We start from the raw sequence: 27,368 nt of genomic DNA, 5'->3' as shown, positions 1-27,368 counted from the left end.
GAGACAGGGGAATCCTGTTGCACTGTTGGTGGGAATGTGAACTGGTACAGCCACTCTGGAAAACTGTATGGAGGTTCCTCAAAGAGTTAAAACTAGATCTGCACTGCTGGGGATTTACCCCCAAAGATACAGATGCAGTGAAATGCCAGAACACTTGCACCCCAATGTTTATAGCAGCAATGTCCACAATAGCCAAACTGTGGAAGGAGGCTCGGTGTCCATCGACAGATGAATGGATAAAGAAGCTGTGGTGTATGTATACAATGGAATATTACTCAGCCATTAGAAATGGCAAACACCCCCCATTTGCTTCGATGTGGATGGAACTGGGGGGTATTATGCTGAGTGAAGTAAGTCAATCGGAGGACAAACATTATATGGTCTCATTCATTTGGGGAATATAAAAAAATAGTGAAAGGGAATAAAAGCGAAAGGAGATAAAATGAGTGAGAAATACCACTGAGGGTGACAGAATATGAGAGACACCTAACTCTGGGAAATGAACAAGGGGTAGTGGAAGGGGAGTTGGGCGGGGGGTTGGGGGTGACTGGGTGACAGGCACTGAGGGGGGCACTTGATGGGATGACCACTGGGTGTTATGCTATATGTTGGCAAATCGAACTCCAATAAAAAATATACAAACTCCCCCCCCCCAAAAATAGAACAATCTAAAGATATCCAGAGTCAAATCCTGACTCTACCACTAGTTGTGTGTCCTTACAAAATTAATTCAGCTAATCTGAACCTTAGTTTTCTCATTATAAGGTGAAGATAAGTGTAGAATTAGTCACGTTTCTTGCGTTTATTCAGTTTATATATGCATAGCACTTGCATTAAACAGTGCTCAGCACCCATAGTTAAGTGCTATATATATTAACAGTAATTATTGTTATTCTTATTATAAATTCTTTTTTTTTATAAATTAATTTTTATTGGTGTTCAATTTACCAACATACAGAATAACACCCAGTGCTCATCCCGTCAAGTGTACCCCTCAGTGCCCGTCACCCATTCACCCCCACCCCCCACCCTCCTCCCCCTCCACCACCCCTAGTTCATTTCCCAGAGTTAGAAGTCTTTATGTTCTGTCTCCCTTTCTGATATTTCTCACACATTTCTTCTCCCTTCCCTTATATTCCCTTTCGCTATTATTCATATTCCCCAAATGAATGAGAACATACACTGTTTGTCCTTCTCCGGTTACTGTGGCCAAGTTCAAAAAGGGTGTTGCCTGAGTTCTTCTCTGGGATTTTGATGGAATCTTGTCTCACATTTAGATCTTTCATCTATTTTGAATTTATCTTTGTGTATGGTGCAAGAGAGTGGTCCAGTTTCATTCTTCTGCATGTGGATGTCCAATTTTCCCAGCACCATTTATTGAAGAGACTGTCTTTCTTCTAGTGGATCGTCTTTCCTCCTTTATCGTATATTAGTTGAGCATAAAGTTCAGGGTCCACTTCTGGGTTCTCTGTTCTGTTCCATTGATCTATATGTCTGTTTTTGTGCCAGTACCACACTGTCTTGATGAACACAGCTTTGTAGTACAACCTGAAATCTGGCATTGTGATGCCCCCAGATATGGTTTTCTTTTTTTAAAATTCCCCTGGCTGTTTGGGGTCTTTTCTGATTCCACACAAATCTTAAAATAATTTGTTCTAAGTCTCTGAAGAAAGTCCATGGTATTTTGATAAGGATTGCATTATACGTGTCAATTGCCCTGGGTAACATTGACATTTTCACAATATTAATTCTGCCAATCCATGAGCATGGAATATTTTTCCATCTCTTTGTGTCTTCCTCCATTTCTTTCAGAAGTGTTCTGTAGTTTTTAGGGTATATTTTGAGAACCATTTGAATGGTAAATGGTTCTCCAACCTTTTATTTTCAGGTTGTAGGTGTTAAATGTTAGCTGTTGTTATTTCAAAGGATCTGTTTTTCCACCGTTGCCTTTAACAGTGAATAATTGGAAGCACTAAAAAATAAATGAGCATTTAGAGCTGGATAGAAAATCTAAAGGCATCTCTTTCATTAGCGCTGCTTCCTTAAAATATTGTCGGTAGCCAGATTCCATCACATTCACTCCTTGAGTTCCATTAAGAAGATAAGTTGGGACATCAGCTAGAGAAATCCCAATCTCTAGACTGCGGTTGAGGGAGGAGAATCTCATGTGACAGATGTGAGGTCAGTTTAGTAATGAATACAAAAATTATCTATGATTGAGTAGCTAAATTCATCTTCAGTTTCTCAAAAGAAGGACAGTTGGCAATTATTTGAGCTAACTGCAGCTTCCCATTTATCTCTAACCCCACTCCCCTCTACTTCACCATTGTCTTACACTCATGTCTGAAGTCTCATGGATGTAAATTATGAGTTTTGATCAGTAGTGCACTGCCAAATATTTAACAACTGGGGGAGAGGATGTCCTGGTTTATTCCAAGTACAATCCCTCCCACCATGACCTGTTTCAAACTACTGATATAATTCCACTGAATGCAGATTTGGGACATAATAGGCATAATCAGCTTATATGAGCTGGTACTAACTGGCTTCAGCACACTATTGGTTTTGATGTTGACACCCTAGATGGAGAAGAATTTTTTAAAAACCTCCTCGCTTTTTGGTTGTGTATATATCTACTTTGTTTTATCAGTCTTTCCCCTCAAATGTGTGGTCACTTTGCCCTTTGATGTGAAAGTACTACAAAGGAATTCAGACATCTCTGGAAACAGTAGTGTAGAATTTCATCATACATTTTTTATTATTTTTTTAAATTATTTATTTATGATAGTCCTACAGAGAGAGAGAGAGAGGCAGAGACAAGGCAGAGACATAGGCAGAGGGAGAAGCAGGCTCCATGCACTGGGAGCCCGACGTGGGATTCGATCCCGGGTCTCCAGGATCGTGCCCTGGGCCAAAGGCAGGCGCCAAACCGCTGCGCCACCCAGGGATCCCTCATCATACATTTTTATATGAGATACTTAAAAGTTCTTTATGGGAATAAGTCAATTACTATTTCCCTTTATTCTGTTTGAAGAAAATATTGACCACATATCTAAGGGCTTCCAAAGATGATTTCTTTATTAGGAGTTCCAACTCCACTATATCCTCCCAACTGGCTGAGTGCCCTCTCTCAAAGATAACAAGCTAGTTGTTAACACAATAGGACATCTATATGTGCCTGTTAAGAACATAAAATTTTGTGCCCAATGTAGGGGAGGTCCTCCCCAGTCGTTTTCAATCATGCAGATAAAGTCTCCAGCCTAATGATAATGGCACTTCTTTCCTGCACCAATGTCTGTCTTCTTTCCTTTGGCTAATTTCAGATGCTTCAAAGAAAGGTGTGTCATGAACAACTATTTTGGAATTGGATTGGATGCTAAAATTTCTCTGGAATTCAACACCAGAAGAGATGAACACCCAGGACAATACAAGTAAGGAGAAGAAACTTTCTACCTTTATTCTGTCTATGAGAGTTCCTTACATCAGATGGGGTAAAATCAATGGATCCAGGGGATCAGGTTAGGAACACCAAGAACCAGTAGGGCAATATTTGATAATTTATCGCCTTGCCAAGCAAAAGCAGACTTAAGCCACTACTAGGACTTGGTCAAGCTCTCATAGACAGAACAAAGGTAGAAAACTTGCTCAATCAAGTCAGTGTAATCTATTTTCAACAACAGTAACACTATGAGCTGTGTTACACAGCAATCATAGGTCTATACTATGTAGGCAGCTCCAAGGTCAGGATGCCAGGGCAGAGTCATCACAGATCAGGTCAACATTTGTAGCAACACATCTCACTAAGCTAATGTTGGGACCAATGTTTTTTACTTCTAAAGAATCTCTTTCTTTTTCTTGCTTGTCTGAAAGTTAGGGTATGTAGGAATATATGTGTATATTGTAATTGTGTGTTTGCATGTAGAGAGGGGAGTTTCTTCTCCCCTCTTATATTACTTTTGTACTACAGACATAACCTAGGGCATCCTGAGTTCTTGTAAATTGAATCTACAAGTAAAAAAAAAAAGCAGTAGCCCCACCACCACTCCTGCCACTTGCTGCCAGAACCTCTTCCTCAGAGCAGACCTGGGCTGAGAAACAAGTCTTTATCAGAGATGTGTTTTACAAATATTACTTTCCAGCTGCTAGTCTCTTTTACAACTCATTTTATAGTGAACATTTTAAAATAGATATACATAGATGTACATAGAAAAAGGTTTATAATTATAAAACAATGTTACCAGTGATTATTTCATAAGGATTCAATTGTGGTGAGTTTGCTTTCTACTTTGTATATTTCTTTTTTTAATTATTGAAGTATAATTGACATACAATATTATATTAGGTTCAGGTGTAAAACATACTGATTCAACAATTCTATACATTTCTCAATGCTCACCAGGATAAGTATAGTTACCATCTGTCACCATACAATGTTATTAAAATATTATTGACTCCATTCCCTATGCTGTATATTTCATCTTTGTGACTTGTTTATATTATAACTGGAAATGTGTACCTCTTAATCTCCTTTATCTATTTTGCTCATCTCCCCACCCACATCCCCTCTGGCAACCACCAGTTTGTGCTCTGTATTTATGAATATTTTTCTATTTCTTTGTTTGTTTTGTTTTTAGATTCTACATATAAGTGAAATTATACAGGATTTGTCTTTCTCTGTCAAACTTATCTTACTTAGTATAATACTCTCTGGGTACATCCATACTGCTACAAATGACAAGATTTCATTCTGTTGCTTGTCTTTTTTTTTGTTGTTGTTGTTCTTTTAATTTTATTTAATAGTGCCTTTTGAAATACAAGTGTTTTGAATTTTGATGAGTTCCAATTGATGAAGTGTTTTATTTTATGAACCATGCTTTTCATGCCATATCTAAAAGGTTTCGCCTAACTTAAGGTCTTAAAATTTTTCTCCTAAGTTTTCTTCTAAAATTTGTGTTGTTTTTGCTCTTGGATTTAAGTCTATGATCTGCTTTGAGTTAGGTTTTGTGTATGGTGTGAGGTAAGGGTCTAAGTTCATTTTTTGCAAATGAAGATCTAAGCACAGCACCATTTTTGAAGCTATCCTTTCTCCCAAAGAATTGTGTTGGTACCTTTGTCAAAAATCAATTGATGAAAAATGTAAGATTTTTTTCTAGACTCACTTCTGTTCCATTATTCTATATGTCTATCCTCACACTGTCTCAATAACTGTAGCTTTGTAGTAAGTTTTGAAATTGGAAGATGAAAGTCCTGCAACTTTATTCTTTTTCGGAATTGTTTTGGTTGTTCTAGGTATTTTGAATTTCCATAGAACTTCTTACCTTTCAAAACTCATGCCTTGTAGTGACTTATTGTAACTCCACTTGAAAAGCTCATAGTATTCATCTTATTTTTATTTTCCATTCCCTTCCCCTATGTTCATCTGTTTTGTTTTTTTTCTTAATAATAAATTTATTTTTTATTGGTGTTCAATTTGCCAACATACAGAATAACACCCAGTGCTCATCCCGTCAAGTGCCCCCCTCAGTGCCCGTCACCCATTCACCTCCACCCCCCCCGCCCTCCTCCCCTTCCACCACCCCTAGTTCATTTCCCAGAGTTAGGAGTCTTCATGTTCTGTCTCCCTTTCTGATATTTCCTACCCATTTCTTCTCCCTTCCCTTCTATTCCCTTTCACTATTATTTATATTCCCCAAATGAATGAGAACATATAATGTTTGTCCTTCTCTGATTGACTCATTTCACTCAGCATAATACCCTCCAGTTCCACCCACGTTGAAGCAAATGGTGGGTATTTGTCATTTCTAATGGCTGAGTAATATTCCATTGTATACATACACATCTTCTTTATCCATTCATCTACCAATGGACACCGAGGCTCCTTCCACAGTTTGGCTATTGTGGACATTGCTGCTATAAACATCGGGGTGCAGGTGTCCTGGCGTTTCATTGCATCTGTATCTTTGGAGTCAAAGGACTTACAGTTTACAGAATCAGAGGATACTCCCCCTTGTTATCTGTTTTGTTTCTTAAATTCCACATATGAGTGAAATCATATGGTATTTGTCTTTCTTTGACTGACTTATTTTGCTCAGCATAATACACTCTAGTTCCATCCACATTGACACAAATGGAAAGATTTCATTCTTTTTGATGGCTGAGTAATATTCCCGTGTGTGTGTGTGTGTGTGTGTGAGTGTGTATCATATTTTTTTAATCCATTCTTCTGTTGATGGAGGCAAACCATAACAGACTCTTAACTCTAGGGAACGGTTGCTGGAGGGGAGGTGGATAGGGGAGTGGGATAAATGGGTGGTGGGCATTAAGGAAGGCACTTGATGTAATGAGCATTGGGTGTTGTATGCAACTGATGAATCACTGAATTCTACCTCTGAAACTAAAAATATAGTATATGTTAATGAAGTTGAATTTAAATTTTAAAAATTTAAGGAAAGAAAAAAATGGAAGAAAGTGAGTGAGTGAGTGAGTGAGTGAGTGAGTGAGTGAAGAACTTTGGGAAGTAACCTGAGTTCCATGGTCATACTTCTAAATGGCCTTGCTAACTACCAAAAGGAAGCTGTGCAGTGGAAGAATATTTCTCATTATACAGTACATGGAATAATAGTAACTATAAAATCTCACACTTGTATTACTTTTCATTAGGCATCAAAATCAAAATCAGGTGTAAAAACTCAGGGTCTAAAATGCTGTACAAGAATAACACAAGAATGATTATGTACTATACTTATTAAAATATACATACATCTGATTTTTTCCAGTAAAATGTATGAAAATAATAATTTTAAAAAGCTCATAGTAAACTCTACCCAACCTTTTTTTAAATTTTTATTTATTTATTCATGAGAGACACAGAGACACAGGCAGCGGGAGAAGCAGGCTCCATGCAGGGGGCCTGATGTGGGACTCGATCCCAGGTCTCCAGGATCACACCCTGGGCTGAAGGCAGGGTGAAACAACTGAGCAACCAGGGCTGCCCTCTATCCAACCTTTATAGTGATTGTAAGCCCCCTGCCTATTTTTATCAGAGATCCTACATTGAGTAAAACTGTCCTTCCCACCTCCCCCACTCCCAAGTCTCCTGATATCCGTTGCCTGTCCCATATTCTCTCCACTGGCTCCTCCTCTACAATCTGCCTAGTAGGCTTAGTTCTATTCTATGGCATTGGTTTGATATATAGGTCTTGGAAAATTCCTCCACTTTGCCAGAAAAGTTTTACTTCAAGTGTATTGCCATAGAAGAGTCATATGTTTCAAATGAAATTGATCCCAAGCAGATGAAACTTTGTGCTCCTGGAATGGAACTTGCCAGACTAGCTGGTGTGTATAAACCAGCTATGCTCATACTTTTTTGTGAGTATTGCTTTCTTTTTTTTTAATTAATTAATTAATTAATTAATTAATTAATTATTTTTTTATGATAGTCACAGAGAGAGAGAGAGAGAGGCAGAGACATAGGCAGAGGGAGAAGCAGGCTCCATGCACTGAGAGCCCGATGTGAGATTCGATCCCGGGTCTCCAGGATCGCGCCCTGGGCCAAAGGCAGGCGCCAAACCACTGCGCCACCCAGGGATCCCTGAGTATTGCTTTCTGAATATAGCTTGCATCTTCTAATTCTGAGTTAATATCAGCATCAAGGAAAAGCAGCCAATTGAGGTGATGATGAGGCTTCCAGAGGGCCCAGGAACCCTTTCAGCAGATGTTTGCATAGGGATGCCAGTTATATTATCCTGGTATCCCCTCTTGTGTCTCGCTACCATTGTGACATGACTATTCTCTATAAGAAGGTAATTGAAGATGGTACTGGCACAAAAATAGACACACAGATCAATGGAACAGACTAGAGAGCCCAGAAATAAACCGATGATTAAATGGTCTATTACTCTTCAACAAAGGAGGCATGAATATGCAATAGGAAAAGTCCCAACAAATGATGTTGGGAAAATTGGACAGCTATATGCACAAGTATGAAACTGGACCACTTTCTTATACCATATGTAAAAATAAACTCAAAGCAGATTAATGACCTAAGTGTGAGACCTGAAACCATAAATATCCTAGAAGAGAGCACAGGTAATAATTTCTCTGACATAGGCTGTAGCAACATTTTTCTAGATATGTCTCCTCTGGCATGGGAAACAAAAGCAAAAATAAACTATTGGGACTACATCAAAATAAAAAGCTTTTACTCAATAAAGGAAATAATCAGTGAAACAAAAAGACAACCTATTCAATGGGAGAAGATATTTGTAAATGATATATCCAATAAAGGGTTAGTATCCAGAGAGGGGGCAAGATGGTGGAGGAGTAGGATCCCCAAGTCACCTGTCCCCACCAACTTACCTAGATAACTTTCAAATCATCTTGAAAACCTACAAATTCGGTCTGAGATTTAAAGAGAGAACAGCTGGAATGCTACAGTGAGAAGAGTTTGTGATTCTATCAAGGTGGGAAGACGGAAAAAAAACAAAAAAATAAAAAAGCATCCAAGGGGTAGCCCCCCCCGCCCCCCCGTGAGGAGCCAGGCTAAGGCACCACTGCGAGTGCTCCCAGAACAGGAAAGCCCCGACCGGGAGAAGTAGGAGCTTCACCAATCTTCCCAGAGGGAAAGGCGCTCGCAGGGAGCTCGGGCAGGATCCCAGGAGGGGCAGAGATGCCCCCCTCAGGCTCCCAGGGGCACTAACAGAGGAACTACGCCCCTGGGGAGAGCTCGGTCCAGGTGTCTGGCCTGGATCACATGCCCGGCAGGGCCCTGTTAGCAGCTCTGTCGGCCGCTCACGCGGCGGCTCCATGCGGAGGGGGCTGCGCTGCCCCGGGAGCGCGATTCCAGCAGTGCATGCCCCGGAGCCATGGGCGCTGGGGGATACAGCCCAAAATCCGGCACACCCCCCGGGAAAGGCAGAGACCAGGAGAACACAGGACAGCAAGGATGCTCCTGCCGCAGGGCACCTCCAGGCTGGGCAGATTGGCGACCCCTGCCCACGGAGCATCCAGGCCCCTGTAGACTGGGAGCTGCAGTAGTTACTGCAGGAGCTGACTCCAGAGCTAGAGAGCTTGCCGCCGCCACTGTTGTTCCTCCTCCTGGTGTTGCCTTGAACCTGGGACTGAGCAGGGGCCTCACAGAATAAACAGCTCACACTGAGCCGTGCACCTAGCAGGGGGCTGGGCAGCTACCCCAGGTGCACACACCTGACAATCAGCACAGAAGGACCCTCCCCCAGAAGACCAGCTAGAAAGACAGCGGAAAAGCAAGTTATTGACCAAGCAGCACTGGAAAGTTCCAGGGGAAGTCGAGGGATTTACAGTATATTGAATCAGAGGATACTCCCCCCTTGTTTTTTGTTTTCTGCTTGTCCCCCCCCCCTTTTTTTTCTCTCTCTTTTTCTCCTTTTTTCCAGTACAACTTATTTTGGCCACTCTGCACTGAGCAAAATGACTAGAAGGAAAAACTCACCACAATAAAAGAATCAGAAACACTACTCTCTCCCAGTTTTATAAAATTTGGATTACAATTCAATGTCAGAAAGCCAATTCAGAAGCACAATTAAAAGCTACTGGTGGCTCTTGAAAAAAGCATAAAGGACTCAAGAGACTTCATGACTGCATAATTTATATCTACTCAGGCCGAAATTAAAAATCAATTAAATGAGATGCAATCCAAACTGGAGGTTCTAATGACGAGGGTTAAGAGGCAGAAGAACGAGTGAGTGACATAAGACAAGTTGATGTCAAGGAAGGAAGCTGAGGAAAAAAGAGAAAAACAATTAAAAGATCATGAGGAAAAGATAAGGGAAATAAATGACAGCCTCAGAAGGAAAAAAATCTACATTTAATTGGGGTTCCAGAGGTGACCTAAAGGGACAGAGGTCCAGAAAGTGTATTTGAACAAATCATAGCTGAGAACTTCCATGATTTAGGGAGAGAAACAGGTATTCTGATCCAGAAGATAGAGAAATCCCTCCCTAAAATCAATAAAAACCGTTCAACACCTTGACATTTAATCGTGAAACTTGCAAATTTCAAAGATAAAGAGAAGATCCTTAAAGCAGCAAGAGACAAGAATTTCCTAACTTCTATGAAGAGAAATATTGGATAAGGAGGAAACCTCTCCACAGGGACCTGGCAGGCAGGAAAGGGCTGGCAAGATATATTCAAGGGAATTAAATGAGAAGAACATGCAGCCAAGAATAATTTATCCAGCAAGGCTCTCATTCAGAATAGCAGGAGAGATAAAGAGCTTCCAAGATAGGTAGAAACTAGAAGAATATGTGATCACCAAACCAGCTCTGCAAGAAATTTTAAGGGGGACTCTGTAAAAGAAGGAGGAAGTCCAAGGAAACAATCCATAAAAACAGGGACTGAATGGGTATTATGATGAAACTAAATTCATATCTTTCAATAGTAACTCTGAACATGAATGGGCTTAATGATCCCATCAAAAGACGCAGGGTTTCAGACTGGATAAAAAAGCAAGACCCATCTATTTGCAGTCTACAAGAGACTCATTTTAGACATAAGGACACCTCCAGCCTGAAAATAAACAGTTGGAGAACCATTTACCATTCAAATGGTCCTCAAAAGAAAGCAGGGGTAGCCACCCTTATATCGGATAAATTAAAGTTTGTCCCAAAGACTGTAGTAAGATGAAGAAGGACACTATATCATACTTAAAGGATCTATCCAACAAGAGGACCTAACAATCGTGAATATTTATGCCCTGAATGTAGGAGCTGCCAAGTATATAAATCAATTAATAACCAAAGTAAAGACATACTTAGATAATAATACACTTATACTTGGTGACTTAAATACAGTGCTGTCTATAATCGACAGATCTTCTAAGCACAACATCTCCAAAGAAATAAGAGCTTTAAATTATACACTGGATCAGATGGATTTCACAGATATTTACAAAACTTTACATCCAAACTCAACTGAATACACATTCTTCTCAAGTGCACAGGAACTTTCTCCAGAATAGACTACATATTGAGTCACAAATCAGGTCTCAACTGATACCAAAAAATTGGGATTGTCCCATGCTTATGTTCAGACCATAATGCTTTGAAACTAGAACTCAATCACAAGAAGAAATTTGGAAGGATTTCAAACACATGGAGATTAAGGACCATTCTGCTAGAAGATGAACGTGTCAACCAGGAAGTTAGAGAAGAATTAAAAAGATCCATGGAAGCTAATGAGAATGAAGATACAACCCTTCGAAATCTTTGGAATACAGCAAAAGCAGCCCTGAGGTTGAAATACATCGCAATATAAGCATCCATAGAAAAACTGGAAAGAACTCAAATACAAAAGCTAACCTTACACCTAAAGGAGCTGGAGAAGAAGCAGCAAATAGATCCTACACCCAGCAGAAGAAGAGAATTAATAAAGATTCAAGCGGAACTCAATGAAATAGAGACCAGAAGAACTGTGGAACAGATTAACAAAACAAGGAGTTGGTTCTTTAAAAGAATTAATAAGATAGATATACCACTAGCCAGCCTTATTAAAAAGAAGAGAGAGAAGACTCAAATTAATAAATCATGAATGAGAAAGGACAGATCACCACCAACACCAAGGAAATACAAACAATTTTTTAAACTTATTATGAGCAGCTATACGCCAATAAATTAGGCAATCTAGAAGATATGGACGCATTTCTGGATAACCACAAACTACCAAAAGTGGAACTGGAAGAAATACAAAGCCTGAACAGGCCACTAACCAGGAAGGAAATTGAAGCAGTCATCAAAACCTCCCAAGACACAAAAGTCCAGGGTCAGATGGCTTCCCAGGGGAATTCTATCAAAAGTTTAAAGAAAAAAACTATACTTATTTTACTAAAGCTGTTCAGAAAGATAGAAAGAGATGGAGTAATTCCAAACTCATTCTATGAGGCCAGCATCACCTTAATTCCAAAACCACACAAAGACCCCACCAAAAAGGAAAATTATAGACCAATATCCCTAATGAACACAGATGTAAAAATTCTCAACAAGATAGGATCAACAAGATAGCCAATAGGATCCAACAATACATTAAGAAGATTATTCACCATGACCAAGTGGGATTTATCCCCGGGATGTAAGGCTGGTTCAACACTCATAATGCAATCAATGTGAGAGATCATATCACCAAGAGAAAAAACAAGAACCATATGATCCTCTCAATAGATGCAGAGAAAGCATTTGACAAAAGACAGCATCCATTCCTGACCAAAACTCTTCAGAGTGTAGGCATAGAGGGAATATTCCTCAGCATCTTAAAAGCCATCTATGAAAAGCCCACAGCAAATATTCTCAATGGGGAAACACTGAGATCCTTCCCCTAAGATCAGAAATAAGACAGGGATGTCCACTCTCACCACTGCTATTCAACATAGTACTATTAATCCTAGCCTCAGCAATCAAGCAACAAAAAGAAATAAAAGGCATTCAAATTGCAAAGAAGTCAAACTCTCCCTCTCTGCAGATGACATGATACTCTACATAGAAAACCCAAAGACTCCACCCCAAGATTACTAGAACTCATACAGCAATTTGGCAGTGTGGCAGGGTACAAAATCAATGCCCAGGAGTCAGTGGCATTTCTATACACTAACAATGAGACTGAAGAAAGAGAAACTAAGGAATCAATCCCATTTACAATTGCACCCAAAAGCATAAGATACCTAGGAATAAACCTAACCAAAGAGGTAAAGGATCTATACCCTAAAAACTACAGAACGCTTCTGAAAGAAATGGAGGAAGACACAAAGAGATGGAAAAATATTCCACGCTCATGGATTGGAAGAATTAATATTGTGAAAATGTCAGTGTTACTCAGGGCAATTTACACGTTTAATGTAATCCCTATCAAAATACCATGGACTTTCTTCAGAGAGTTGGAACAAATCATCTTAAGATTTGTGTGGAATCAGAAAAGACCCCGAATAGCCAGGGGATGTTTAATATTTTTTAAATTTATTTATTTATTTATTTATGATAGAGAGAGAGAGAGAGAGAGAGAGAGAGAGAGGCAGAGACACAGGCAGAGGGAGATGCAGGCTCCATGCACCGGGAGCCCCACGTGGGACTCGATCCCAGGTCTCCAGGATCACGCCCTGGGCCAAAGGCATGCACTAAACTGCTGCACCACCCAGGGATCCCCTAGCCAGGGGAATTTTAAAAAAGAAAACCATATCTGGGGGCATCACAATGCCAGATTTCAGGTTGTACTACAAAGCTGTGGTCATCAAGACAGTGTGGTACTGGCACTAAAACAGACACATAGATCAATGGAACAGAATAGAGAACCCAGAAATGGACCCTCAACTTTATGGTCAACTAATATTCGACAAAGCAGGAAAGTCTATCCACTGGAAAAAGGGCAGTCTCTTCAATAAATGTTGCTGGGAAAATTGGACAGCCACATACAGAAGAATGACACTAGACCATTCTTTTAAACCATACACAAAGATAAACTCAAAATGGATGAAAGATATCAATGTGAGACAAGATTCCATCAGAATCCTAGAGGAGAACACAGGCAACACCCTTTTTGAACTTGGCCACAGCAACTTCTTGTGAGATACATCCATAAAGGCAAGAGAAACAAAAGCAAAAATGAATTAATGGGACTAGATCAAGATAAGAAGCTTCTGCACAGCCAAAGAAACAGTCAACAAAACTAAAAGACAACCTACAGAATGGGAGAAGATATTTGCAAATGACCTATCAGATAAAGGATCTGATACTTTAGTTCTTACTATCCAAGATCTATAAAGAACTTATTAAACTCAACAGCAAAGAAACAAACAATCCAATCATAAAATGGGCAAAAGACATGAACAGAAATTTCACAGAGGAAGACATAGTCATGGCCAAAAAGCAGATGAGAAAATGCTCGGCATCACTGGCCATCAGGGAAATCCAAATCAAAAACCACAATGAGATACCACTTCACACCAGTGAGAATGGTGAACATTAACAAGTCAGGAAACAACAAATGTTGGAGAGGATGTGGAGACAGGGGAACCCTCTTGCACTGTTGGTGGGAATGTGAACTGGTGCAGCCACTCTGGAAAACTGTGGAGATTCCTCACAGTGTTAAAAATAGATCTGCCCTACTACCCAGCATTTGCACTGCTGGGAATTTACCTCAAAGATACAGATGCAGTGAAACACCGGGACACCTGCACCCCGATGTTTATAGCAGCAATGTCCACAATAGCCAAACTGTGGAAGGAGCCTCGTTGTCCATTGAAAGATGAATGGATAAAGAAAATGTGGTCTATGTATACAATGGAATATTACTCAGCCATTAGAAAGGACAAATACCTACCATTTGCTTCAACGTGGAGGGACCTGGAGGATGTTATGCTGAGTGAAATAAGTCAATCAAAAAAGGACAAACATTTTATGGTCTCATTCATTTGGGGAATATAAAAATTAGTGAAAGGGAATAAAGGAAAAGGAGAGAAAATGTGTGAAAGTATCAGTGAGGGTGACAAAACTTTTGAGACACCTAACTCTGGGAAGTGAACAAGGGGTAGTGGAAGGGGAGGTGGGCAGGGGGTTGGGGTGACTGGGTGATGGGCCCTGAGGGGGGCATTTGGTGGGATGAGCACTGGGTGTTATGCAATATGTTGGCAATTTGAACTCCAATAAACACTTTTTTAAAAAAAGTGTTATGAATTGATCATCCTGGATGTACTTATAGGATAATAGTTAATAAAAGTATTCATTTTTGTCTATAAAAAAGGGTTACTATCCAAATTATATAAATAATGTATGCAGCTCAACACCAGAAAAATAAATAATCTAATTTAAATGGTCAGAAGATGTGAAGAGACATTTATTCAAAGAACACATACAGATGGCCAACAGATACATGAAAAGATGTTCAATATCATTAATCATCAGGGAAATGTAAATCAAAATGTCAATGAGCTATTGCCTCACACTTAGGAGAATAGCTACAATCAAAAACCCAAGAAACAAGTGTTGGCAAGGATATGAAGAAAGGGGAACCCTCTTTTACTGTTAGGAAAGCAAATTGATGCAACCACTGTGAAAAACAATATGGAGTTTCCTCAAAAAATTAAAAATAGAATCACCATATAATCTAGCAATTTCATTCTGCCTATTTACTCAAAGAAAATGAGAACACTAATTTGAAAAGATATGTGTACCCCTATGTTTAATGCAGCATTATTTATAATAGCCAAGATATGGAAGCAAACCAAGTGTCCATCTATAGATGAATGGATAATGGTATTCCATATATACAATGAAATATTACACAGCCATGAAAGATAATGAAGTCTTGCCTTTGCAACAACATGGTTGGATCCAGAGATTATAATACTAAGTGAAATAAGTCAATCGGGGAAAGGCAAATACCATATGATTTCGCTCATATGTGGAATTTAAGAAACAAAACAAATGAACAGAGAAAAAATAGACAAACCAAAAAACAGACTCAAGTATAGAGAACAAATTAATGGTTACCAGAGGGGAGGTGGTTGAGTGATGGGTATAATAGGTGATAGGGATTAAAGAGTACCCTTGAAAAAAAAAGAAAAAAAAGAAAAAAAAGAGTACACCTGTCACAATGAGCACTGAGTAATGTATAGAATTGTTATATCTCTATATTGTATACCTGAATCTAATATAACACTGCATGTTAACTATACTGGAATTTTTTTTTGAAGTTCGACTTGCTAACATATAGTATAACACCCAGTGCTCATCCCATCAAGTGCCTTCCTTAGTGCCCATCACCCAATTACCCCATCCCCCATCTCCCCTTCCACTACCCTTTGTTCATTTTCCAGAGTTAGGAGTCTCATGTTTTGTCACCCCCCCCCAATTTTTCCCACTCATTTTCCTTCCTTTCTCTTATAATCCCTTTCACTATTTCTTATACTAGAATTTTAAAAAACCCTTTTTTAAAAAGGAAGGCACTTGAGGTATAAAATGGTGTCTCCTCTTGCTTTTCTTCATTCATTTATCTTTGTATTATTCACCCTCTGACTACCTTTCTCTACTCTTATCTCCCTATAGTAGCCGCCTTAAGAACAAGATGTGGTATGGCCTTCTTGGAAGCAAGGAACTTTTCCAGCGCTCTTATAGGAAACTGGAAGAACGAGTACACCTGGAGGTGAGTGGAAAAGGGGGCAATACTTCTGGGTGTGGAGAAAGAAAATCTCATTACTTTGGGAATCAACTTTCAGCGTATCTTTGGTTCTTCTCAAGCTTTAACTCTGATTCTCCCTCACAGCTTATGGGAGAAAGGCATAAAGATAGATTTCCATTTTATGGATAAGAAAACGGTAGCATAAAGAGAAGACAGAGTCCTTTCCCCATCTCTGTAAGTGTCCCTTCACATTGGTATCTGAAGGGCCAACCAATGAGAACTACTCTTTTCTTTCAGTGTGATGGAGAAGCCATCTCCTTGCCAAACCTTCAAGGCATTGTAGTGCTCAACATTACCAGCTATGCTGGAGGTGTCAACTTTTGGGGAAGCAATACAGCAACTACAGTGAGTATGGAACAAGGAACAGGGAAGGAAAAAGGCTTGACCCCTCAAGGTCTCTCTGAAAGGGTAGCTGGACTGAATGGTGTAGGAAGTAGACAACGGGGGAATAGGAGAAAGACTGAGAACCTTTATTAGCTCAGCTATGTGATCCGAGTTTTTTTTTAGGGAAATTGCCATTGCAGAGCACAAGAATCAACCAAAGGCCTTAATATCAGATCAAATCTTAGGTGTTGCCTGGACTTTGAATTTTCTACTTGTCAGATCTGAAAGATCCTTAAAAGGTTTTTCGTTTCTCCAAGGAGCTCTGTCAATAAAACCTTCTGGGAAATTGGCCATCACCACTTTCCTCTGAGCTCATTCAAGAAGGTCATGAGGCCAGTGGGACTGGCCTTGGGGATTTATGATACTAGATTGGACAGGAAGGAACCAGCTAACAGTTGAGATCTCAAAAGGGGCTGAGAATTGTGATCTCAGTGCCCTTTTCCCAGAGTGGCTTCCTTATTTCATCTTTTCCCTTTTAATATGTAGTTTTTCTACTTTTCATGAACTAGAAAAATTTTCACCAGGAGCCTTCAAAGCATAAATTATTGTGATAGACAGGGAATGGTTTCTCAAGGGTGGGATATGTGACACAGTTTTTCCTCCTCAGGAATATGAGGCTCCTGCAATAGATGATGGGAAGCTGGAGGTAGTGGCTATCTTTGGTTCTGTACAAATGGCAATGTCCCGTATCATTAACCTGCATCATCATCGTATTGCCCAGGTAGGCAAGGGTCAGATGGGCACCAATAAAGGCTGGGCTTTGTGGCTACAACCCAGAATGTGGAGTAGTCCCACAAATTAACTAGATGTAAGAGTGCCAGGGTAGAGGGAGGCTATCTGGTGGGTGGTAAGGTCCTGGCTAAGGTTGAAGACAGAGGTAGTGGGGACCAAAAGGAGCAAAAAGCCTATAGGAAACAAGTGTTGTCTGCTGAGATAATCTGATTCACATCTCTGCCAGTCCTGCTTCAGATACACATTAAGGCCATTATTGTGGGATTATCAGATTGATCTGTAGTAGTTGCCTCACTTTTCTCCCCCACTCTCCCTCCTCTTGTCTGGTAGTGCCGTGAGGTGATGATAACCATTGATGGTGAAGAAGGTATTCCAGTGCAGGTGGATGGGGAGGCCTGGGTTCAGAGGCCTGGCCTTATCAAGATTAGATATAAGAATGCTGCCCAAATGTTGACAAGAGATCGGGTAAGAAAGGAAAGTCTCACCTTTCTCCTACATTGTCTCATCTACAGCTGTCATTTGAGTATTGAATACTTCCAATCAAGCAGAATTACTCAAAGGGAGGTCTGCATGCCAGTTATATCAGAGTCACCTTGGATGCTTATTAGAAATGCATATTCCTGGGCCTCACACCAGATTCAGTGAATCAGAATGGGGATGGGTAGTTCCTGGGTATTGCATTTGTAAATACGTTCTCTGACACATTCTGCTATATACTAACATCTGCAAACCACTGTCCAATAGAGTGAGACAAGGAGCTTTCTCCTTTGATTTTAGACAAAGTTGTTCTGCTCCTCCCACTGAACAGAGAGCTAAGGGCCTCAAGTAGCTATGGAGAAATCTCCTTTAACAAGAGATTCTTCATTGAATATGGTCTTTAAGTGCCTCTAAAGTTTAAAATGCTGCATTTACAAATGTCACCCACTTCAGTTAAATTATCTAAAGGTAGAAAGAAGCCATTATTGATCAGATGTTCAGTGCCTGGAGGCTTTTCTGACCTGTAAACAGACTGACCTGTGAACAGTCCACAGAAAGAGCAATAGTGAGGGGATGGGAAGTCTAGTTTACAAACTGCCTATTTTGTGCTGGGCACATGTACTCTCTCAAGTAGGTCCTCCCAACAATCCTATGAGATAGATACTCTCATTCCTGATTTACAGGTGAGGGAAATGAAAACCAGAGAGGTTAAATAATGTGTGTTAGAGATCACACAACCAGTAAATGACAGAAGCACAATTCAAAATTAAACTAGTTATATCTGGCCCTATAATCCATCACATTTGGCCTAGATTTGACAAAGAAAGGAGTATAGAAGGTACTTCATTGTCTTATGATTATTATGCCCTCATATAAGAGCTTCTGGAAGGTGAACATCTATCTGATTGAAGCATGTGGTCCCAAGATGCAGCACAGTAACAACAACAATTAACAGTGCCTAGTAGGAAAGGGATAGTGAATAAAATAAAGGATAGATGTGGAGGTGTGTAGATGAGTATATAGAAGAGTGGATGGGATTCTCTTTCTTGTTTACCCTCTATACCCACAAATATCAGACTTATAAACAAATCTGTCACGTACCTTCTTAGCTATAGTGATCATCAGGATCTGCCACTATCTTCATTTTCAGGACTTTGAGAACTCAATGAAAATGTGGGAGTGCAAGCATAGTGAAATTCAAGCTGCCTCTCAACCCCAGCTGGACTCCCAGGAATTTCAGGATAGCCTCTCTGATGAGGAGTATGCCCAGATGAAGCACTTAGCTCGACTTGCAGAAAACCTAATTAGCAGGTAAGTGGACTGGCCCAGATACAGGGCTGGAAATCCAAAGAACAGATAGGGAGAAGGAACTAACTTGTGTCTATTGGTTGCTAGAGATCGTGGCCTCAGAAAGGAGTCTTTCCCAGAACTCTGAAGATTGACAGGGACCCTGACAATCCAGGCAGGAAATAGTCTTTGTGCTCAGCAATAAGCCAGTTTGAACCTCTTCCTTTTTAGCCTCAGAGATGAACTTTGATCTCCTGCCCCAGACCCAATAGGACTATTTTTTCTTGCCCTTAAATATCAAAAGGGCCTCCGAGTTCTCGAAGTCAGCTTCCCTTCTCTAGCCTGGCCTCCCACTCTCCCAAAGCACCCAGTATCTAACTCAGCAGAGATACGGATGGGTAAAGACAAATACCTAGAGAAAAGCAGAAACATTTTCTGGCATAGTTGGGCCAGAACTACCCAAGGTTCTCATTTCTACTTTCATCTCAACTCTCACTAGCACCCCAGGCCAGAAGTTTTATTTATAATTTCCAGACCCATTTATCTGTTCTTGTTTTATTACAGACTTACTGACCTGAGTAAGGTCCACCAGCATGTGTCTGTTCTCATGGATTCTGTGAATGCCAGTGCTAACATCCTGAATGATATGTTTTACAGCCAAGACAGTGGCAGTGAGGCAGGTGCAGCTTCCTGCATTCCCCAAGAGGTAAGAAAGGAAAGGGAAAATGAAGAGAAGGAGTCAAACCAAAAAGGAAAGGGGAAGAAAGTGAAGAAAAGTGAGCCAGAGGCTGGGTGGATAAACTGGACAAATGATATGACAGGAAACTGATCAATAAAGTAGAAGGGAAAGCAGGTATACCTTGACTTGTTACAGGTTTAGAGTGGTTACTGGGGAAATCCCATGGCCGATTTCATCAGTGTGAGAGCTAGCCCTCTTCCTGGTAGCTACACTGGCCTCAGGAGAAATAGCCAATGGATGGAAAGAAACTTGGCATTGGCACATTCTCATCCCATGTGGATCCCTATATAACCTATTAATGTGACACTTGCCATTGAAACCTGAGCTCTAGGCTGCCTTGGTTTCCCTCCTAAGGGAAAAGTCCAGATGAGGATATTTGATGTGCCATCCCATGACTTTACCCAATTCCAGAAGATTGAAGTCGTTCTTTTTAAAAAGTAACTGTAGTGCTAGGTAAACAATACAAAATACAAAAGGGCCACATATAGGATCAGAGCCTCCTATAAAGTAGTTTGCTTATTTATTTTCAACCAGACTTAGTTGGTGGAGGCCTGAAGCTCAAAACCTGGAGTTTTAAAAAGAGATGGTTGGGCCTAACCCCACCTACCATGGGAAAGGTGGTTTTAGTGTAGCAGCAACAAGTAGACTCAGATTTACTCTCTGGTTTACATATTTCCTATTTCACTATATCCACACCAGTCAATCAATGGTACCAAATGCCAAGGTGTGCCAACCACTTCACAGGACACACCAATACAACTATACCAGTAGTTGACATCTCTGGTTCTGTCAGTTCTGACTGGTTGATGTCCTGCTGTAATATTTGTGCTATATTTTGAATATTACTTTTTCACCTACAGCCATATCCTACTAGCCTGCTCCTACCTTCCTACAGAGAAGTCAGCTGGATGCTTACTAACAAACAACTCCTCTGTCTTTGTCCTTTCCCTTCCTTCCTTCTCCTTTCTTCTCTCAGACTCTAAGCAGAAATGATGCAGTAGATGTTACATTTAGTCTTAAAGGGCTCTACGATGACACTAAAGCTTTCCTGGATGAAAACTTGGTGAGTGGAGGGGGTTGAATGAGGGAGGGCAAAGTATTCCATTTGAAGATGGTCATGGTCAATGCTTGGTTCTAGGGTGTTGGAAGACATGTAGGAGCATTTTGGCCAGGTGCTTACCTGGCAGTCCCTGCTGTGTCATCCTCACCCAGAGTTGTCATTGATTGTATCAATTCACAGGTTATGCTAATTCATAGTGAGTATGATATCCTTGAAGAAAATCTCTCCCCTCTCCTTTGGCAAATGTCTCCTGGGTCCAGACCAGCCCAATCAAAAGTAAGGTCTTCTCATCGTATTAAGTGCATACCTGGCCTGGCACATAGTAGCAGCCTGATAGATGGTAGATTTTATTAGTGTTAGGGAAAATGAACTGAAACTCAGTTTTTTGAACTACAAGAATAGTTTAATGTTTCTCGTAATGCAAAGCCCATAGTCATACTGGATGAGTATGCTCTGATGAGTCAACTGATCATGACCACCCCACTTTTGGGTTTGCTGCTAAAGCCCTGAGGCAGGTGCTGTTCTTGCCTCTCATCTAATTAAGTTTTATTTGAAGAGGGGCTTCTGAGTTGATATTGCAAGAAGTGCATCCACTTCCCCTTTTCCATTTGCACATCTAATTGACACACTGCACAGGTGGCAGAGTGGCTAAGGCAATCATGACAGGCTGTCCCAGCATCTGAGCCCCAAGCTACGATCTTTCAGCCTTAAACAACAGCAACAGAAGTATCCTCTATATATAGGCAGAGCTCAATGACCTTGCCAGTCTGAGCAGCAGGAAACATGGAGCTTGACCTCTCATGGCCAGTCAGGCTTTCTTGAAGCTCATGGCATGAAAATTGGTTTGTGCCAACCAACAACCTGAACTGAGGATATACCACACTTAACATAGGGTAAGGACCTGATAAGGACCCACACACACATACATCCATCCAAATAAGACTAGGGGGCAGGCAGCAGCTAACTAAGAATAATCATGTATCTCCAGAAAGGCTGTCAGAAGTGACATGGAAATAAAGCTTATTTCATTTTGATGTTGTTATTCTTCCCCTTGAAGGAGGGCAGTAAGCAGCTCAGTGTTGACAGAGGGATGTAGATTTATGATGAAGCAAATCCCACTCCCACTTTCTTTATTTGTCAACCTCAATTATGCTATGGCCAGTGATATGTTAGAACAGGCACCAAGACGGACACCTGGGTGGCTCAGTGGTTGAGCATCTGCCTCTGGCTCAGGTCATGATCCCAGGCTCCTGAGATCAAGTCCCATATTAGGCTCCCCATAGGGAGCCTGCTTCTCCCTCTGCCTATGTCTCTGCCTCTCCCTGTGCCTCTCATGAATAATTAATACATTCTTTTAAAAAAAAGAACAGGAACCAAGAAATAAGGATTGACATCCTCTGAGTCAGTCCACATATTTACCTCAGAGATTTCTGGACAAAGGCTCCAGTAGAGACAGAAGGAGAGTAGGATAGAGCATGAGACTCAAACACACCACCTACAATTTTTCAGAGCCTGTCTCTGGATGCTAAACAGGAAGTCATTAGGAAGCCATGATTAGAAATAATTTTCCAAGGCCTCAAATCCCTTTTTCTTCTCTGTGGCTTTGGATTTGACTACCAAATCCATTTTGAGCATTTTTGGTAAGTATACCCCCAATGCACTCCCTGCTCCTTTCTCCCTTGAAGTGATAGCCATTTCTACCTGACACCTGCTATCCCCCATCCTACTGCCATGTGCACACACATGTCCTGTGCATCTGGGCTACTCTGTACTGTCCTAAATCATTGGTTGCAAATCAAAAAATTATTTGTCAGGACTGACTTGTTTCTCACATCCCAGCCCTTGCTCCAACCAAATCCCCCACTTATTCACCTGCCATCCATCTGTGATTGTTGGCAAGGCTCCATTTATAGCTGGAGCATCAAGTAGCCCATGCACAGCTAGAAGCTACATAAGTGCCAGATTTAAAGTAAAGTATATGACAGGAAGGAGAGGTGAGGCCAAAATATGTGGGCTGAAAACCATGTCAGGGCTGATGATAGAAACACACATCTATCTGTTCTTTCAGGTCACTAGTAAATGGAACATGAACTAACTCAGCTATGATGCTGATCTAGGACTTGTTTCTTCTGAGTTAGAGATGGCCCCAGAAGAATTCATTTTAACTCTCCCATGGACTGTACAGAGTTCATCCTGTGGGTTCTGGGGGTTATTAGGGAATGCTTAAGCTTTGTTTCTTGAACCTGTGGGACAAGCCATCTGGATCTCATTTATTAATTACAAAGAGTGACTAGCATAGGGGCTAAAGCACAGCCTTGGGGAGGCAGACCCTCTTTGACAGAAAGGAAAAATTTGAGCCAATCTCTCTCCAGCTTTCTCCTTGCTTCACAAAGGAGCCTTTACATTATGGTAACTGTCTAATAAAGATTCCCCCAGCATCTGGCCACCCCACATATCCTTTCTGGGCAATGTGGTATATAAGGTGGGCTATAGAGTTAAACAGATCTGAGTTTCTGTCTAGGTATGTGATCCTGAGCATCAAACTACTTTGAGTCTCTTTTCTTGCCTATAAAATGAGACTAGTACTTTGTAAAGTATTATAAAGTTATTGGGAAGATAGAATGATATCACATATGCACAATGACTGGCATACAGAATGGACTAGAAATTGGTAGCTGTTATTTAGAGGGACACTTAGATGTCTCCAGGGACTTGAGGATCAAGAGTAAGACCCTTTTTCTGGACCCTAAGCTGTAGGAGCATAACTTAAGTGTTAATTCATACTGGTCAAAAGGCCTCTCTGCTTGCCAAACTGTGAGCATGCCCAACTCCACGGAAATCACCACAATATGGTTGTTTCCTGAATCTCCCTATTGAGCAAATAAAGCAGCTAGTTACACTTTCCACTGACCCCATGGCCAAAGGAAATACAAGTTGGCACCCTGGGGTCTCATGGCCACTAGCAAGGACTAAGAGTGTGGGAGGGAGCCAGGGTTTATGAAGGGTGTTAGGCATTGGACACTCATTCTTTTTCCTGTCTTTACCAGCTGAGAAATCCTGAGCATGAGGCCACACTGCAAACTGCCCTGGAAACCATGAATAAGGAGTTTGAAAAGCTATCCGAGATCAACTGGATGAATTCAATCCTTGTTCCCAAGGTATGTTAACTGGGGATTAGGAAATAAAGAGGAAGAGGGCTTCCCTTGATTCCTTCCAGTGTGGGCTGGGACATAGGGACTGATGTAGCAGGTGTCCACTAGTGGCTTTCAGCTTCAGCTTAAATGAGCCCTCTCCTCATCATAAGCAGACAGGACATGACAGAAAGCATATTGAAAAACTAGATGATCATGGAAAAATAACCAAAAAGAAGAGCTACTCTGTGGCGAGAGATGACTGGGAAAGAATAAGGAAGATTGGTTTTTTCTATGCTGTTCTCTGATCGCAATTCCCACTCCCTGCCCAATATCTGCTACTAGGAACTGGATTTTACCTGGCACATATCATTATGACCAATACAAGTTGTTTGCAACTAACATCTGTTTTAAATAGTTGGTGCCTGGCCATATGGGTGGTTAAAACATCTCTCTCTGCTGCTTCCTGTCCCTCCCACTCTGGGAAGATAGTAGGCTCAATGCCTTCCCTTAGCAGGTATGTGGCTTAAAAGAAAGTCATGGCAGCAGTGGCTACAATATAGCTGTGGGGATGCTGTCATTTTTGGAGCATCAGATCAGGAAGAGGAGGAGGATAGGTTTATACTTTTTCTCTAATGGAGGGGATTGGAGGTATAAATATCTTGAAGAAATTAAGATCCCAAAGTTACCTGGAATGTGTTTGGCAGGACTTTTTGGCAACAAAGTTAACCTGGGAATTATGTTTTACTAAAATCAGTGGTAAAATAAGCACACTTTAGCAGGAATAAGAGGGTTGGGAGGTTGGAAGACTAAGCTGGATTTAAAGAGCCTGCATGGTCTGGACAGCAAAGAACCCACATTCATATGTGTGGAGAACCCCCTTTGCATTCCAGACAGGGAAGAAGGTGGCTTGGGAGCAGCTTCTTCCTTATATTGAAGGTATTTGTCCAAGGAAGTGTATTGCAGCTCATCAAACCATATGTCTGAAAGAAGAGATGCTTTTTTTCTAATTCATGCAGAGGTGCCATATGAGTTAGCAGTGTAATCCTAGCAGTCTTACACTTCCAATCCCTGGCCATATGACCTCAGGAAAAATACTTTACCTCTCCAAGCCATCACTTCCTCATTTCTAAAATAGGAGTGATAACAGCCACCTTACAAGGTTGTTTGGGGGTTTATATAAAAATATTTATTAAAGTATTTAGCAAGGAATGTGGCACAGAGTAGGATCTTAGTAAAGATCATTTACCTTCCTAGGGCATGGGAATAATCTCCCACACTTGGATAGATAGCAAATATACCTGCTTTCTGCTGCCATCCTTGTTCACCAACTTGCCAGGCCTCTAGGAATTGTTTCTGAATGTTAGGCAACTAATTTTGACCTTCCTTTTGCTGTGGTTTCCCAGGAAAAATCTTCAGACACTGACAGTAGAAGCATCAGATTGAAAGTTAAGTTCCCCAAATTGGGGAAGACGAAGCTAGAAGAGGAAGATAAGCCTAAATCAGGCCAAAGAGTCCAGGGTTTTATTGGTAAGTGGCCCCCCGCTCACAGGAATAGGAGTCATGAAGACTCCCCCAGCAGCCCAGGTACCTCCCAGGGACCTAGAGCTCCCATTAGAAATGTTCACAGATATTGTGGTGATGGAGGAGGAGATGGCTTGGGAGCCAACCTTAGACAATGCCAAGCAGCCTCTTATACAAACTGTGAGTAAAAAAGTGCTATGGACAGTGGGAAGAACCTGAGAAGGAACCACACTGTGTGGTCTCTGTGATATGGATAGCTGAAGAGAAAAATGAAAACAGGCAGTCACTTTTCTGCTTGACCCATTCATGTCCTTGGTTGATAAAAGTATGGCAAAATAGGCATACTTAGATCACTCGCACAGTCAAATACAGCTACAAACTTTTGGTTGTGCTCCAGAGAACAGTATTGTTTGAGATGGGTTGGGATATCAGTGCTGGGCAGCTACAGGGTGAAGAATAGCTTCTATGACCTATCTGAACACTTTTATTCCTTATCTGTAAATCCCTGGAAATGTAAGTTTTCTATGTTTCATTATTTGAATTCATTATTTGAATCCCTTCTTTGGAGTTGGACTTAAGCATTATTGATGTTAGTGGGGCTCAAAAGAAAGTTCTCCTAGAGTAGTCAGTTATGCAAATTCTGATGTCAGTGGTCTATCCTAAATTTGGGACTTAGATAACATGGAAGCTTGAGAGATATACCAATAATTGACATGGGGGGAAAAGGGCTGGAGGGTGGCTATTTGTTTCAGAGGAAGTGAGAATTTGCACAGATGCCAAGAGAGAATTTCTTGGATCAAGCTATGTTTTCTTAAGTTTGGTTCAACTGGATTGATTTCCTAAGAGTCTTCCAGTTCAGAGACCATGGTGTTTGAAAGTCTTTCTGAAGGCTCTGAAGGGGTCAACACAAGTTCTGTGGAGTGTCAGGTTCTGAGAACTCATCCATTTGTGATTGGCTCACATGGTATCAGCTGGTATTCTTGATGATTCAGAGATAGTTGGTATAAAAGGAACAAATTAGTCTGTCTCCTGACAGGCTCTTTGTTGGCTCTCTTTAGGGTCCATACATTTGGGCATCTGGCAGTGTGCTAACATTATTTCCATACTTGTTTTTTTCTCTAAAGGACGTTTGTGGCATTACAGAAATCGTGAAGATGAAGCAAAAGATGATCCTCCAACATCATCGGGATTTCAACTGTAGTCCTTAAAAGCTGGAAGGAGAACTCACAATGTTTAGAATTCCACTGCAAAACTCTGAAAACCTCACTATAGGCTAGACTAAATTATTTCAGAGCAAACATGAACACCACCAAGAAAGATCCTCCAATTCTTTACACTAATATGCTTTTCCTGGACTCAATCAGGTCTCCTTAGAGGTTTACATTTTCTCATTGGCCAAAGATTCTTGTTCCGAGTTGTTTTGTTCAGTTCTCCTTTTCTGTGCAGCTTGAGCAACTACAGTATTTACTTGGGATAAACTCATTATGAATGGCCTGGGATCTACAGAGGATTCAAGAAAGTTCACCTCTTCAGGGAACTTGGGAACCCTTTTCTCTGATGAGCAGAGAAACTATTGGATGTTAGGGAATGAAAGAAAGAAAGAAATTACTCTCAGGGAGATAAGGAGAGGGGTGAAGACAGCCAGGTTTGGTTGTTTCTACCCCAATCCCTGCCAGTTGCAACTTGTAACTTCAGGAGGACTCTTCTACTTGGCTTTATTAAGATGAGAACTAGGTCCTGGGGGCTTGTCCATTTGCCCATTATAATAACCATGTGAAATCTTTTCTTGGAGACATGGTGGCTGCTTTCTCTGCAAACCCTTTGTGTTTTTCCATGT

The 27,368-nt window shown here is 40.8% G+C and overlaps 1 protein-coding gene across 1 annotated transcript in view; it reads left to right on the top strand.

Moving 5' to 3' along the window:
* DGKK (diacylglycerol kinase kappa) overlaps positions 1–26,732 on the top strand; it is a 169,074-nt gene extending 142,342 nt beyond the window's left edge. Inside the window, exons 20-30 of the mRNA XM_055338021.1 lie at positions 3,324–3,431; positions 16,065–16,161; positions 16,435–16,542; positions 17,189–17,302; positions 17,644–17,778; positions 18,941–19,101; positions 19,642–19,783; positions 20,793–20,879; positions 23,924–24,034; positions 25,414–25,537; positions 26,656–26,732. Of these exons, the coding sequence (XP_055193996.1) occupies positions 3,324–3,431; positions 16,065–16,161; positions 16,435–16,542; positions 17,189–17,302; positions 17,644–17,778; positions 18,941–19,101; positions 19,642–19,783; positions 20,793–20,879; positions 23,924–24,034; positions 25,414–25,537; positions 26,656–26,732 (1,264 nt within the window). The remainder of the gene's footprint in view (positions 1–3,323; positions 3,432–16,064; positions 16,162–16,434; positions 16,543–17,188; positions 17,303–17,643; positions 17,779–18,940; positions 19,102–19,641; positions 19,784–20,792; positions 20,880–23,923; positions 24,035–25,413; positions 25,538–26,655) is intronic.
* The last annotated feature ends 636 nt before the right edge of the window (positions 26,733–27,368 follow it).

This window comes from Nyctereutes procyonoides, unplaced genomic scaffold (genome assembly GCF_905146905.1).
Source record: "Nyctereutes procyonoides isolate TBG_1078 unplaced genomic scaffold, NYPRO_anot_genome, whole genome shotgun sequence".
In the NCBI taxonomy this organism is placed as follows: Eukaryota; Metazoa; Chordata; class Mammalia; order Carnivora; family Canidae; genus Nyctereutes; species Nyctereutes procyonoides.
The sequence above is the reverse complement of the archived record's forward strand: the minus strand, read 5'-3'. Positions and strand labels throughout refer to the sequence as shown.